The sequence below is a fragment of the Apodemus sylvaticus genome, chromosome 2, assembly GCF_947179515.1.
Source record: "Apodemus sylvaticus chromosome 2, mApoSyl1.1, whole genome shotgun sequence".
NCBI classification, from domain to species: Eukaryota; Metazoa; Chordata; class Mammalia; order Rodentia; family Muridae; genus Apodemus; species Apodemus sylvaticus.
In genome coordinates, this window is record NC_067473.1 from 186,306,421 (window position 1) to 186,322,600 (window position 16,180).

A 16,180-nucleotide genomic window follows, 5' to 3' on the forward strand; every position below is an offset into this window, starting at 1 on the left:
TAAGCTGAGAGCAAGTGGATCTGCAATTCTACTGAGCCAACTATTGCAGGAGGCAGACTGAGCAGGCTATCTCAAGAGGTAGACAGTCAAGCGTTTGAACACCTGACAGTAATTTATTCACCTGTTGTTTACTCATCATTATAGGCTAAGGCATACAAATACAAACATAGTATAAAAACATTTCAAGTAAAGGTGTCAGACTTAAAATAATAGGATTGGAAACACACACACACACACACACACAAAATATCTTTCAAAAAAGACTGGATTGAACAGACACTTGGGTATCTGTCTCCAGGGGACCCACAGGCATAGAGAAAGCTGTGTAGCTGCCAGGTCAGTGAGAAACTTCTGACCTGGAAAGGAAACCCTAGCAAGGCCCAAGTTCCCTTCATTACCCAAACAGATGGTCAGCATTTTCATTCTTTTACTGACAAAAAAATGTGTCCTGACTATTTGAAAATCAAAGTCAACTTTTAAAATGACTATCAACAGCAAAGAAAAGTTTGCTTTAAACAAATTCCCATAGAGTCAATTTTAATGGAAAAGATACATCTCAATAAAATGTTAACGTGGCATTTAGAAAACATTGAAATAATTTAAAATAATCTTAAATCTTTTAAAAAACATTATAATACTGAAAATAACTCTAAATCAGTATTTTCTTCCCTGAAAACTGACTGAATTTCCTAGTAAATAGACATGAAGAGCAAGCAACATTCAGTCTCAAGTGACCAAAGTTCCAGTTCTCGCTAACAAAATTCTGGAGAGATGTTCTGTTTCTTGACCAACTATAAAATTTAAGGGGAAAACCAAAACAAAATGAAACAAAAAGCTCAAAAAAAGACTAAAAATTTTTAATTTCCTGGATTCATTTAAAAAATTTTAAAACATTATAATAGTATTAGTCACTTAACTTCTTGACTCTTAATATTTCATACTTTAACCAAAATGTCTTTATTTTCTACAAAATGCTACTTTTCATATACTTTACTGCTGAATTATTTGTTGCCATCTCCTCCTTCCCAGATGGTCTACCCTTTTTCAAGAAAGCATTTTTTAATCCTTAAGAACATTCACTTGAAACACTGATTGTGTCAGGCCACTGTCAGTGTAGTCCTGTGTCTGACAGGGACTGGAGCTCAGTCTTCTCCCTCAGTGACTTAACCTCTGCCCTTCAGAATCACAGGACACGAGGCTGGCACACATACTCAGCAGTTTCTAATAGCGCCTGACAGGGCTCCTTCATCACTTCTGTGCAGAGCCCTGAGGGCTGTGCTCTGTCCAGTGTTAGAGCTGTGCCTAGGCTGCTTCAGACCTGATGGTCTTGTATGGACACTGTCTCGCCCGTCTCAGTCAGCTGTCCAGTTTTCTACTCCTCACAAACATACAGCACTAGACTTTCTCCTTCACATCTTACAAACTGTTTTTCTTTTCAAATATTTGTGTTCTCTTCTCCCTGCAGTGTCCCTTGTTCACGCTGTGAATGACACCTGTTACACATCATAGCACTTATATGCCTGGCCTTGGGAAACTTCACCTTAGTCCTCTAAGGCTCAATCTTCAACAGTCAGGAAAGTCAGCAACTGGAGTTCAAAGGGAAGCAATGACCTTCCCTTCATCAGAACCCCAACCTGGACAACACCGTCTTGTCAATATGGCTTAACATTAATATGGCTGTAACACAGGGCCAGTCCTTTATTAACCACGTGAGCTGATTACAGTTTTTAAAGTCTAGACTAGTTTTCCATACGTTTTACACATTTTATTCTGACATCTTTAAAAACAAAGGACGCACACATTTGCATTTATCAATGCCCATTTCTTTAAAAAAGGGTTCTCATCCATCCTCTAGGCTCAGCTTTCCATACTGTCTGTTTGCAGGGAGAGCATCAGAGGTGCTGTCTTCACCTGGCACTTTTGACTGGGCTGACTCTCCAGTTAGCTGCATAATTTCTTCTAGGACATTTGTAACAGACACAACATATACAAGACGACTGCAGTTTGTTGTTTTCCTTGGCTGTTTTTTCTTTTTTAAATAAGTATGTTTCCGGGTTCTCATATTTTCTTTTTCTTTGAATATATTGCACAACATTTTATTATTAGAAAAGGCTTTATGTCTCAGGCAAAAAGTTTTTCTCCACCCACGAGGTGCTAATGTGTATTGTTCTCTAAAAGAGGTAAGTGGTTGTCTGTGTGGCCATCCACAAAGGGGACCTGAGGGGAAGGAAGACAAGGCCAGAGTTAGTTCCACTCTACATGATGTCTCTGATCACAAGGCTTTATAGGGGGCAATCTTTTCTATTTAGACACAACAATGACAGCACCACTTAAGACAAGCACCATGTAAGTACCACTTACAGAATGGACGGGTTTGTAGGATCCAAGTCTGAAACGACAGCAAATTATTTCCACTATAAATTTTCCAATTCCATGTAACATACCTGCAATAAATAAGTTCAAGTTTTTCATTAAATTGCCTTTGAAATTGCTATGTGAGAATAAAAAGCTGCACCAGCTGCAGAAGATTGACCACAGAAGGAAGAAAGCCAAGCCATCTGTGGCTGCTTCTGACGCTAAAGGTTATATTTAAAAACATTTTATCAAGATCATAATCCACACACATAATGCACACCTGATATAACCTACCTAAGACTTTCTTAGATAATTTTGTAAATAACAGATTTAAATGAAAAAGCAAAAGAACTGTGTAAGGAAAGCTGCTCACTTGCACTGGAAATACAAATGAAAACAAGGCAGGGCTCCAAGAACACAACTATCTAGCTTAGAGTAACCAAGGGCTGAAGATGGAGCTCCCAAAAAAATTCCAGAATCTTGAACAAAAACCAAAAGCATTACTGATTTAATCAAAACACCAGAAAACCTGACTTCATACAGTGTATAGGGAGAGAAATTTCAATACATCTGTGATGCTTCCTAGGCATTTCCTCATTTAATTCTACAACAACAAAAGGCAGGTGAACACTATAAGGACTACCAAGTCAATGGTGAAACACAGATTCTATTCTAGCTGTGTCTGTGATTAACACCCAGAATCTGTGTGGCTTACCACATAATCTCCCTTATGTTACTGATTCCTGTGAACTGGATATGCTCACAGGATATGAAATATATATTAGAGCTTTAGAATTCAAAGATGTTCCAAATATTAAAACATGAAAATGTGATTATTTCTTGTTTCTGATAGAGGCATCACTTTATATTTTGTTTTTTGGTGCTGGGCCTTGAGAAAGTAAGAACCACACTATGGCACACTATCTTCTTTTTTTTTTTTTTTTTTTGGTCTTTTGAGACGGAGTTTCTCTGTGTAGACCTGGCTGTCTTGGAATTCACTCTGTAGACCAGGCCAGCTTTGAACTCAGAAATCTGCCTGCCTCTGCCTCCCAAGTGCTGGGATTAAAGGCATTCACCACCACTACCTGGCTTTTAATCTCTGTGTGTGTGTGTGTGTGTGTGTGTGTGTGCGCGCGCGCGCACGCGCGCACGCACTATCTTCACAAGATAAAGTAATAAACAACATTAGAAATCAGATTATCAGAACATGACAGCTAGTGCCTGTAAGCCCAGTGAGAGCTATGTAGTAAGAGCTTACCTCAAAACAAAAAAAACAAAAAAAAAAAAAGGCAAAGAAATGAACGTTAACCTGTTGTTGAAAAGATTCCTCCAATAATACCGCAGAGTCTTACAAAAAACTGCCAGAAAGGCATGTGTTCCTCAGTGACTGTCACCATGAGAGAACTGAGATCGTATTTCATAAATATTCCAGAGACGCCGTGGCTGCCTGCAGCATGGTTGATGATGCGTTCCTGAGAGGAAGGGAAAAGAAATAAAATGCACGTAATGTGGTGTGCCTACTAAAATGTACTCCTTGCCAAGCTACAGTGTCCCACATAGGACATCCCACTTTCCGTAGGATGAACTACCCTGGGCCATAATTAGCTCTTCAGAGGCAACTACCAGTGTCCTCGCTGGGGTTAGAGGCAAATATGTAATCCTGCACTAGGAAGGAAAAGCTGGAGGGCTGTGCATTCAGAGCCAGATACTACTTCAAATAAAACAAAATAAACGAAAAACCCAGAACCCAGAACTAAACCATTTTTAACTGTGTGGAAATGGTCATTGTAGACATACCAGTTTTTTCATGAGCTTAGAACTAATCAAGGAATTTAAAAAAAAACAAAAAACCAAGTTTACATCGTGACATGCTTGTGTATTGTTTCTTTGCATGTACTTCTTTACCATTTTATTTCTAATTTGAAATTAAACTGCAAGAATTAGGAATACATACAGTGTGGTCAACACCCCCCCACCCCATTATTAACATGGAAAACCTTACATATGAGCCACCAATCAAGTTTCCAACAGTTAATTCATTCAGAAACTCAAGTGCTCAGTACCACGTTGAAGACATGAAAACCCTTTGACCCCCTATAACATACCAAGCTACCTTGGGGATCAGGACATCCAATAACATTGGAGAAGATTAAGAATGATTAAACTGGGCTTCCAAAACTGAGAGTAGCAATTCCTTGCCCACCCTACACTGTAAAATTCAATAAATGATTAATACTTTATTCACCTTTATCAAACACTCCTTACATATGGATTTTTTCTTTTTGATTTTGCTATTTTCAGATTTGTCCTGGAGATAATCTCACATTCAGACACGTCCTTCTTTCTTAGTCATATGTCCTTCCACTGAGTCGATTTATAATCTGAGCTGTTTCTAGTCTTCTGCCATTGCAACAACACAATAAACCTCACACACACAGCATTTTTCTGTTTTTCCCACTGTATCTTGGAAAGAGGTTTCTAACACAGGGATAGCTGTAACAGAAGCAATGCATACACCAGTTTCAAAATGTAGCCAAACACTCTCATAGGCTATGGCACTTAGCATCCCATAGCAATTCTATAATCATATACACCTGCTTGCTTTGCCCCAAAGTCTTGCTAAACCTATTCTGTGTTTCTAAGGTGTTTGTCAATATAGCTGGTGAGAAATACCTTCCTACCCTTAATGGAAATGTTGGAAAGTACAACATAGTTCCTGTGTAGAACACACACACAAATATACACTGTTTATGCTCCTTGAATGATATGAAAGTTAGACACTTAACATTTACCCTCTGAAATTAATCTAATTCAGAAGAATAAGGAGAACCCCATTCTCACTGGAGGATCAACTTCAGCACTATCATATAAAGAAGAGTTGAATAGGAAGCTTTCACATGCCCCAGAATTCACTTGTTGTAAGGTTGTGTATTACAACCTCAAACTAAATTTATACATATGTATAATAAAATACAACCCAGAACAGACACACTGTTCAAGCCTGCTCTTCATCTCCATGCAGCTGCTAAGACTCATCTACCTTGAAGCTGGAAGCACACTGACTGCAGGACAGGCTGAGAGCAGGGAGCACTCACATTCTGGACTTACTAACAACAAAGAAACCAGAAAACCTGTAGCAGATTATAAGCTACCTATATTAATACAGGGGATTACAAGTAGAAATTCATAAAGTAACTTCTGCCATCATAGTTTAATTTGTAATAACACATTTCTATCATTTAGAACAAATTTCTTTCCCTCTAAAACACACCTACTAATAACCACTTCTGATAGGTTCTTTGCTTAAAATGTTAATTCACTTCAAAACTTCCGCAAATTTTTAAATGGAGAGTGTGATGATTTGAATATGTTTGGCCAGGGAGTGGCTCTATTAGGAGTGTGGCCTTGTTGGAGGAAGTGTGTCACTGTGGGGTTGGCTTGGAGACCCTCCTCCAAGCTGCCTGGAAGTCAGTCTTCTCCTCTTTGCCTTTGGAACAAGATGTAGAACACTCAGCTCCTTCAGCACCATGCTGCCATACTTCCTGCCATGATGACTAAGGATTGACCCTCAGAACCTCTAAGCTAGACCCAATTAAATGGAAGTCCTTTTTAAGAGTTGCTTAGTCAGTATCACTCTTCACAGCAGTAAAACCCTAACACATACAGAAGTTGTTACTAGGAGGGGGTATTGCTGTGATAGGCCTGACCATTTTTTGTTTGAAGGAATGTGGATTAGGGACTGTGGAAAGCCGGGCCATCCTAGTAGGAATACGGAAGACATTGATACTGAGGGTAACGACCTCTGAAGATTATACTTTTGTTTTTGTGAAGAATGTGACTGCTTTTTGCCCTTGTCCAAAGAGTCCGCCTGAGGCTAAGGTAAAGAGAGTAATTCTATCAACAAAGAAAGTCTCAAAAATGCCCAGCATAGACTTTGTCCTCTAGAAGAATTCTAGAGGTTTATTCTCTAGAAGAATGTTTTGATCAAGTGTAGCAGGCTTAGAAAGGAAAGATACAAGATGTATGGTTCAAAGAATAAAGGGCATCAGGAAGTGAACTGAAGCTGAATCCTGTGTTCAAGAAGATAAATTAAGGGAGTGGTGACCTTGGGGCAAGATCCCACCCAGCTAAACTTACTGTTTATGTGTTTGCAGTTGAACATGGGATAGTTACATATTGTTGGGTATTACTATGAACTTGCTATTTTTTTCATTTGGACTTTTAATCTGGATTGAACCACAATCCAGAAATGGAGGGCACACATGTGTTCCAGATCTTGAGGCTGGAAGACATAGGCTTTTCATTTGGATCTTGAGGAACAGCAGTCAGGGAAAAGCTGGGGTCCAGGCATTGTGGTAGATGCCTTTAATCCTAGGAGAAAAAGGCAAGCAGTTCTCTGAGTTCAAGGCCAGCCTGACACAGAGTAAGTTCCAAGAAGAGAAAAGCTAAAGTCCAGGTGTGGTGGACCACAGCTTTAATCCCAGCATTCAGGATATAGGCATGCAGATCTCTTGAGTTCAAAGTCAGTCTACAGCTTCCAGGACACCCAAGTTGTGGCAGTGAAGGAGTTGGAAACAGAAAGCTAGTGATAATGTAATAAAAAAAAAAGTGTGTGTGTGTGTGTGTGTGTGTGTGTGTGTGTGTGTGTGGCAAGTTCCAGTCCCAGCAAGCAGCAGAACTTGGCAGCTTCAGCCATTTTGCTATGGTTGTAGGGTCAAGCATAGAAGAGAACTGGGACAATTCATATTGGTTAGCTGGAACTAACAAATTAGTGGTGATTAAAGAGGCCAGTATCAGTGAGGCAAAATCTTCTGAGAGCACAAAGAAGCTATGTTCAGAGAGAGACAAGGTTGCAACCTGTGCTGCAGCTGTACTTGGTAATATATAAGAATCACCCAAGTGGTGCTGTTTTTGAAGGCATGAAGGGGTCACAGAGAACAGCTAAGGCTTGGCACTAAAGCCAAGGAAAGCCATTGGTGAAGGTGTAGCCTCAGTTGCAGCTGATGGCCCAGGACTGAAGGGGTCATGCAAAGAGTTTGAGGCTTGGCACCATGAAGAAACCCTAAGAGAAGTCATTGGTGAAGCCTAGTTGCAGCAGAAGATTCTGGCAAGTTGGAGATGCCAGTACCATGGGATGATCACAAAGAACAACAGCAACAGTGGAGTGGAATGAACCAGAGCCTAGAGTACTACAGAGGGTAGAGCTAGAGATATGACCCAAGCCCTTTAGAGGAGCCCAGAAGATAATGTGTGGATCCCAGACATTGGAACAAGAAGGTGTAAAGCTGAAATTGCCCTGGATACCCCAAGACGTTCAAGATGCCCAAGCCATGGGCTATCTTCTGAGGAAAGCTGCGAATAGGGAGTGGAAACAGTCCAAGAGAAAGAAGTTTGCCAAAAGTCAACAAAGATAGGAGTTGGAGATATGAAGAGTGCTTTTACATCAGATATGGAGATACAGAGTTTAGAATTTGCCCAGCTTGCTTTGGTCCTATATTTTCTCACTATCACATTTTGGAATGGCAAAGTATATCCTGTGATATTGGAAGTATGTGATCGACTTCTTAATTTTGATTTTATTGGGGATTACAGTTAAGTGATTAGATAAATCTCAGAAGAGACTTTGAATTTTGGACTTTTAACATTGTTGAGACTGTTATAGATGATAGGACTTTTGAAGCTTGGCAAATGCATTTTGTGTTGTGCTATGGCTAGGTATGGCCCCCATGGACTCAAGTATTTGAACAAGCCAGGGAGTGGAATATGGTAGTTTATATCTGTTTGGCCCAGGGAGTGGCACTATTAGGAGATGTGACTTTGTTGAAGGAAGTGTGTCACTCTGGGCTTGGAAACCCTCCTAGGTACCTAAAGCCAGCCTTTTGTTTGCCTTCAGAACAAGACACAGAACTCTCAGCTCCTTCAGCACCATGCCTGCCTGGATGCTGCCATGCTTCCTGCCATGATGATAATGGACTGAATCTCTGAACCTGTAAGCCAACCCTAATTAAATGTTATCCCTTATAAGAGTTGCCTTGGTCATGGCATCTCTTCACAGCAATGGAAACCCTAACTTAGACAGAGAGGGTACCTACTAAACCTCCAACCTTATCTTGCAGTTGAGAAACTATAAAAATCCCTTCATCATTTTAGCAGTTAGGTCCCACTTACCCTTTCTGTCACAGAGAACTGATGGGTATCTGCTGAAATCTTGTATGTGTGTAGCTTTGTAGGCACAACCGTAATGAAATATTGGAACATCTGGTTGTCTGTAATAAAAACAAAATATGCTTTCTCATCAATCCAGTAGCACTAAAGTACTACGAAATCTACTCTATTAAATATGATAAACCTGAAATTTTAATACTACCATTTGATTTAATATGCAATGAATGGACTCTTTTAAGAAAAAAAGAAGCTGATGAAAACAATACGCTCATAATTGGTAAGACAAAGTCCCAGTTAGGACACAAGAGTGTGCCCATGTGTGTTAGCTCAGACATTGACAGGCACACACAGAATACAAGAAGGCAAAGGTAGCATTTCTCAGAGTAGAGACTAATAATCACACTAATAAATCACAAAGCCAACAACAGCCAGTTTTCATATATGCTGATTCTAAACACACCAGTAAGTTAGAGTATCAGAGCAGAAAGGTAACTAAAAAGCCACACAGTAATTGCTATACAATCAAAAGGTCATTTTTAGGGTCACTGGGAATCACCAGGGATAAAACAAGTTATAAAAGTGAATGTTCAAAATCAAGCTGGAATGATAACACAGGTCTATGATCCCAGAATGACTGTTCTGAGTTCAAGGCCAGCTTGGGCTATATAGTTATTTCCAGGCCTGCCCAATTTAAATGATAAGACACCATCTCAAAATAACAACAGTCACCTGAAAATGGGCTAGGCACCACTTGCTACAAAACTAAGAAAATAATGCTTAACTTGACTAAAGAGAATTCAGTAGAGTGGAGGCTTGAATCTGAGCATGCGTGGTTCCTGAGCTGTCTCAGCACACCTCTGACTACATGTACAACAAAGCAACTCTGGAGGAACTCTAGGTCTCTTGTGATGGTGACACTGTGCAGGAAGCTTTCTACAAAAGATCCAGGCGTTTTAGAGCCTCAAACCTGTGACAAGGGAACTCCACCCTCTAGTGAGGATAAAAAGGACAGTTACACCACTACCAACATATCATCCCTTCCCTCCTGTCCTTTTTACCTCTTCAATCTGTTTAAGGATTTGCTTTTTTAACATTCAGTTTCCATTCACTTCTACCATAACATACTTATCTGGAACTCAGAGACTACCCTCACAACAGAGCCAGGAATAAAAACATTATTATTAAAGTTTTAGGAGCACTTTCCTTCATGTAAATTCTAAGAGCAGTTATTAAATACTTACGATCTACAGCAATCTTTTCAGTTCCATCCAAAGGATTAATAATTCCCGGAACAAGCTCTCCAAAAGACAAATGATCTATTCTGTGAGAAAAGTTGTAAGCTAAAATAAAAAATAGGGGAAGGGGCAAATAAATTATATTACTCCTCAAAGCGACATGCTAGAAATGGCCTTACATTCTAACTTTCCGTCAAAATCATCTAAACGTTGCAAGTGCAATAATACTTAAAACAACATGTTAAGAAAAATAGATAAGAAGTGTACGTTAAGTAGAATGCTGCTTCAAATTTACATACATATTAATTTCTATGAAATATCTTATCTAATCCTTATGCACAAAACACACAACCTTCTTGATTCTAAACCATACAAATACAAGAACATGCCATTAGAAGGCCTATGATAATGTTGGTCAAATAATGAAAGTGATCACAGATATTTTTAAAATACACCATTACTATGATCTGATCAGCTGACTTATAATATTTTGTTCTCTGACATATCACTTGGAACAGTGGTGCACTCTTGTAATCGCAGCACCTGGCAGGTAGACACAGGAGGATCTTGGGGGTCCCCCGAGGCTAGGCCAACCCTACAGGCTACAGGACAACGCGTCTCAACCACGCTCTCCAAAGATATCTAAGTTTTACAATAATCATTATGCCAAAGCAATTTTGTGTAAATGTGTGAAATGTGTCTCTATCTGGATCTACAAACTGAAGTAAACTTAAAACACTCTGTTACAGGATGTGTGCTAAATGACACAAAGCACTAACTGCAGTGAACAAAGAGACACAGCGAACTCATCAACACAACAGAACAGATTAGACACAACGCATTTAATTTTTTTCTCCTCTACATGGATATTAAGTTTTTGTTTTCCTTTTGGATGTCAATTTTTAAACAGATTACCTTTTTGGGGGAAGTGAGGAGGGGTGCTTCCTGAGACTGGATTCTGCCATCCACTGACATGATACTGTGTAGCAATATTTACATTCATGGCAATGCCCGGCATAAGCCTCCTGAGTGCTGGGGCATTACAGGTGCCAACACATTTAGCTAACATTTTTATTTACTTATTTTTGAGACTAAATCTTACTCTGTAGATTCCTGGCTGACCTGGAACTGAGTCAGATATCTACCTGCCTCTGTCTCTGGATGGCTGGGATTAAAGGCAGAAGGCAGCAGGCATGTGCCGCCACATAAGTCAACAGTTTACGTTTTAAAGCACTACCTTGTATTTGCACTAAAATAAATGAAAACACAAAAACAAAATTAACTTTTAATTTTTTTCTATACTGAAACAAAATTTTGGAAATTGCTCACAATCATGGTTGACAAGTGCTGCCAAATGTGCATGCCCTCGAGGATGTGGGATTGCCCTGAAAGGAGGAAAAGACAAACGTGACTCACGAGAAGGCCAATCTTCCCTGTGATACTCAGGAGCTTGTATTACCAAGTAAGAAGAGCACCTCTAGCCTGCAGCTAAGCTGTCTCAGCAATGCAGTGAGCTGAGGGCTGTGAAAAGGGAAACACGTTAAGTAATTATGAGCCAAGATCAGAGAAACCGAGAATATTACAGTTACATAACAAGAACACCATTTTATAAACAATTATCAATGAAACACAAAACCTAATAATTGTAATTATTTTGTAGCTCCCACATGCATTTGAGGGAAACTGTTGAGGTTTAAAATTAGTGTTCCTAATGTCAAAAATGATCTTAAATGTGTCTGGTAATGGCCTAAATAACGTTTCACATTTCCTCTCTGAAAACACAATTTTGAAAGCAGGCTTCAACTGAGTTTATTCAGTCCCTTAAAGACATCTCTAGAATACTAGTAGAGTCTTCTCTTCATATTTTGTATATTATAGATCAGTTAATTCCAAACTTAATGCAGAATTTCCTAAACTGTAAAATTAAATTGATTTTTAACCTTGCTTTGTACTTGCCATGGTGTGTGATAACTGGGGTCACAGTCTGAGCTGAGATGTGGCACTGGAGGTCTTGATTCCCACGTCAACTTCTACTTCCTTCTGACACCAACAGCTGCTGGAGCCACTCAGAGCTACTACCATCACGTGTTCCTGAAGCAACTCTGTCACAACACTAGTTTGCTACACAAATACTGTTTTCCCTGATAATTTTAGGTTAAAATTATTAATATTCTATCAAGTGCTCACAAAACTTAAAATTTAAAGCACTGAGCAAGAAACAATAAAAAACTATAATAATGCTTTACAACTGTTCAGCCACCCAGCAGCTTACAGAGGGCCAAACTGGAATGCTGGGTTTATACTTTTAACAAAAGTCAGAGACAATATTAAGTCCACAAGAGCAACCAAAATGACTGCTAGTTGACAACATATTTTGGCAGATATTATTTTAGGCTGTGGAATCTGAGGTCTCCATTTCTTTAAAACCGATATTCCCTCAACTCTTTAACTACTTACAGACTCCAATTCTACTGTCATTTTAAATATAGCAGTGATTTTTCAAGTCTACTAACAACATTTAGTACTGGTAACACCTATGTACTCACCAGGATCCCAAAAAGCTCAGTCACTTCTTTTGCTTTTTAAAGAATATTTGATTAATGTGTAATGTTTATTTGTGTGTTGTATGTAGGTATATGCATGTGAGTACAGTACCCATGGAGGTTGGGAAGAGGGTGTCAGATACCCTGTAGCTGAAGTTACAAATGGGTTGCCCAATGCAAACACAGGGAAAGAAACTCATATCCTCTGCAAGAGCAGTAGGTAGCAAGCACTCTTTACCACTGAGCCGTATCTCCATCCTTATCTTGCCTTCTTGATTGGCTATTGGACACTGGGCTCACTGTCTTCAGTTGTTGGAGCACTTTCTCACTGAAAGTTAATGGTCCAAAGCCAATATGTTTTCAACAATTTCTTCAGTTGTTCCAAGCAAACATATTTTTTTAATTTTCTATATTCTTTGTTTACAGTCCAAATGATTTTCCCTTTCCCCATTCCCCCCTCTCCATTAGTCCTATAAGCCCTCTTCCCTCCGCCCATTCCCCAATCAACCCCCTCCCATTTCTTTGTCCTGGTACTCCCCTGCAATGCCGGATCAAAACAGATCCAGCATCCAGATCCTGGTTCCAGAACCAGGGCCCTCTCCTTCCTTCTTGGGAATCATTTGATGTTGTGTCTAGAGTATTCAGAGCTTCTGGGCTAATTAATATCCACTTATCAGTGACTGCATTCCATGTGCATTCTTTTGTGATTGGGTTACACATTTAGGATGATATTTTCCAGTTCTAACCATTTGCCTAAAAATTTCATGAATTCGTTGTTTTTAATTGCTGAGTAGTATTGCATTTGTAAATATACCACATTTTCTTTATCCATTCCTCCACTGAGGGACATCTGGGTTCTTTCCAGCTTCTGGCTATTATAAATAAGGCTGCTATGAACATAGTGAAGCATGTGTCCTTACTGCATGCCGGGAAATCCTCTGGGTATATACCCAGGAGTGGTATAACAGGGTCCTCCAGAAGTGTTATACCCAGTTTTCTGAGGAACCACCAGACTGATTTCCAGAGTGGTTGTACCATCTTGCAATCCTTTCTTCATATCCTCACCAACACCTGCTGTCTCCTGAGTTTTTAATCTTAGCCATTCTGACTGGTATGAGGTGAAATCTCAGAGTCGTTTTGATTTGCATTTCCCTAATGACTAATATTGTTGAACATTTCTTAAGGTGCTTCTCAGCCATTCAAAATTCTTCAGGTGAAAATTCTTTGTTTAGCTTTGTACCCCATTTTTTAATAGGGTTATTTGGCTCTGTGGAGTCTAACTTCTTGAGTTCTTTGTATATATTGGATATTAGCCCTCTGTCGGATGTAGGGTTGGTAAAGATCTTTTCCCAATTTGTTGGTTGCCATTTTGTCTGACAGTGAGGTGTTTCCTGTATGCTGCAAAATGTAGGGTCCTGTTTACATATCCAGTCTGTTAGTCTATGTCTTTTTATTGGGGAATTGAGTCCATTGATGTTAAGAGATATTAAGGAATAGTGATTATTACTTCCTATTATTTTTGATGTTATTTTTCTTTGAGTGGTTATCTTCTTTTGGGTTTGATGAAAGGTTACTATCTTGCTTTTCCCAGGGTGTAGTTTCCTTCCTTGTATTGGTGTTTTCCAGCTATCATCCTTTGTAGGGCTGGGTCTGTGGAAAAGATATTGTATAAATTTGGTTTTATCATGGAATATCTTGGTTTCTCCATCTATGGTGATTGAGAGTTTTGCTGGGTATAGTAGTCTTGGCTGGCATTTGTGTTCTCTTAGAGTCTGTATGAGATCTGCCCAGGATCTTCTAGCTTTCATGGTCTTTGGTGAGAAGTCTGGTGTGATTCTGATAGGTCTTCCTTTATATGTTACTTGGCCTTTTTCTCTTACTGCCTTTAATATTCTTTGTTTAGTACATTTGGGGTTTTGATTATTATGTGACAGGAGGTATTTCTGTTCTGGTCCAGTCTATTTGGAGTTCTGTAGGCTTCTTGTATGTTCATGGGCATCTCTATTTTAGGTTAGGGAAGTTTTCTTCCAGAATTTTGTTGAAGATATTTGCTGGCCCTTTAAGTTGTAAATCTTCATTCTCATCTATACTTATAATCCTTAGGTTTGGTCTTCTCATTGTGTCCTGGATTTCCTGAATGTTTTGGGTTACAAGCTTTTTGCATTTTGCATTTTCTTTGACTGTTGAGTCAATGCTTTCTATAGTATCTTCGGCATCTGAGATTCTTTCTTCTATCTCTTGTATTCTGTTGTTGATATTTGCATCTATCACCCCTGATTTCTTCCCAAGGTTTTCTATCTCCAAAGTTGTCTCCCTTTGTGATTTCTTAGTTGTTTCTACTTTTGTTTTTAGATCCTGGATGGCTTTGCTCAGTTCCTTCACTTATTTGTGTTTTCCTGTAATTCTTTAAGACATTTTTGTGTTTCCTCTTTCTTGACTTCTGCCTGTTGACCCAAGATCTCCTGTATTCTTTAAGTGATTTTTGCATTTCCTCTTTATTGACTTCTATCTGTTGACCGATATTCTACTGAATTTCTTTAAGTGATTTTTGTGTTTCCCTTGTAAGGGCTTCTACCTTTTGAACCATTTTCTCCTGTATTTCTTTAAGAGATCTATTTATGTCCTTCTTGTGTTCCTCTAACAGCATCATGACCAGTGATTTTAAATCTAAAGCTTGTTTTTCTGGTGTGTTGGGGTATCCAAGACTTGCTGTTGTCGGAGAATTGGGTTCGGATGCTGCCATATTGCCTTGATTTCTGTTAGTAACGTTCCTACGTTTGCCTTTTGCCATCTGGTTATCTCTGGCCTTAGTTGGTCCTGTTGTCACTGTCTGGCGCTTGAACCTCCTGTAAGCCTGTAAGGCTATTTCTGCTCCTCTGGATGACTGGGTTTCCCCTGGCACAGACTGCTGATGGGCTGCCCTACTCTTGGGTGCCACTGGAGCCCTAATATGCCTTGCCCCAAGCAATGCTATACTTGGGGTTGTCTCTGTGTGCCTGGAGCTGCCCGTCCTGTCCGACTGGAGCTGCCTGTCCTGTCTGACAGGGAGCCAAGATGATGGCGGGGAGTCCCTCCAAGTGCTGATCACTCTGCAGGGCAATCAACTCATGTCAGCGCTGGCACACAGATGAACCGCAGAGCTACCCAGGTATTGGGCGCAGGCAGAAGCCTGGCAGTCTGTGTCCCAAGTGATGTTAAACTCGGGATATCTCTCTGTGTACCTGGGGCTGCCTATCCTGTCCGTCTGGGAGTGAAGATGGCGGTGGCAAAACCATATTTCATTAACTTAAGAACAAAATCTTTCTTAGCTTACCAGTGATATATGCAGAAACCTGATTGTAACTTTACTTTTACTTAAACATTCTACTAGACATTTTAAACTTTCTCATTTCCTGACCACTGCTTTTCTACAGAGTTGGAACTATTTTGATGAGTGTCTGGCTAGTCTAATAGCATCAAGAGATGCTGTATTCTTTTATTCTAGTCATGGTGTCATAGTTACCGCAATACTCTGTAGCCAAATTAGGGAGTGATTTAAAAATAATACCTAAAACCTAGAGGGTTTTTCATGCACAGCAATGTATAGGACATTGGTAACTGTCCTGTGGTGCACTAAGCAACAACACCAAGCACTGAGACCATCACAGAGTCTCAAGTCAACTGCTCCCTTCTCAAAATGACACTGTAAAGCAAAAGCAGTCCTGTACAAATAAGTGTGGCTAGTTTTCAATAAAACATCATCTTTTGGGCCGTAAGAGAGTGTGATGGTTTGTATATGCTTGGCCTAGGAAGTGGCACTATTAGGAGGTATGGACTTGTTGGAATAGTATGTCACTGTTTGCTGGGAGCTGCCATGTTCCCGTCTTGATGATACTGGACTGA

General features: G+C 39.7%; 1 protein-coding gene across 3 annotated transcripts in view; it reads right to left on the bottom strand.

The window, feature by feature from the left end:
- Positions 1-1,662: 1,662 nt before the first annotated feature.
- Ergic2 (ERGIC and golgi 2) overlaps positions 1,663-16,180 on the bottom strand; it is a 30,054-nt gene continuing 15,536 nt past the window's right edge. For all 3 annotated transcript variants that reach the window (XM_052175327.1, XM_052175325.1, XM_052175326.1), the window contains 6 exons: positions 11,085-11,140; positions 9,762-9,860; positions 8,524-8,621; positions 3,665-3,827; positions 2,362-2,444; positions 1,663-2,217 (listed from right to left, as the gene is read on the bottom strand). In XM_052175327.1, the coding sequence (XP_052031287.1) occupies positions 2,155-2,217; positions 2,362-2,444; positions 3,665-3,827; positions 8,524-8,621; positions 9,762-9,860; positions 11,085-11,140 (562 nt within the window). In that variant the 3' untranslated portion in view covers positions 1,663-2,154. The remainder of the gene's footprint in view (positions 2,218-2,361; positions 2,445-3,664; positions 3,828-8,523; positions 8,622-9,761; positions 9,861-11,084; positions 11,141-16,180) is intronic.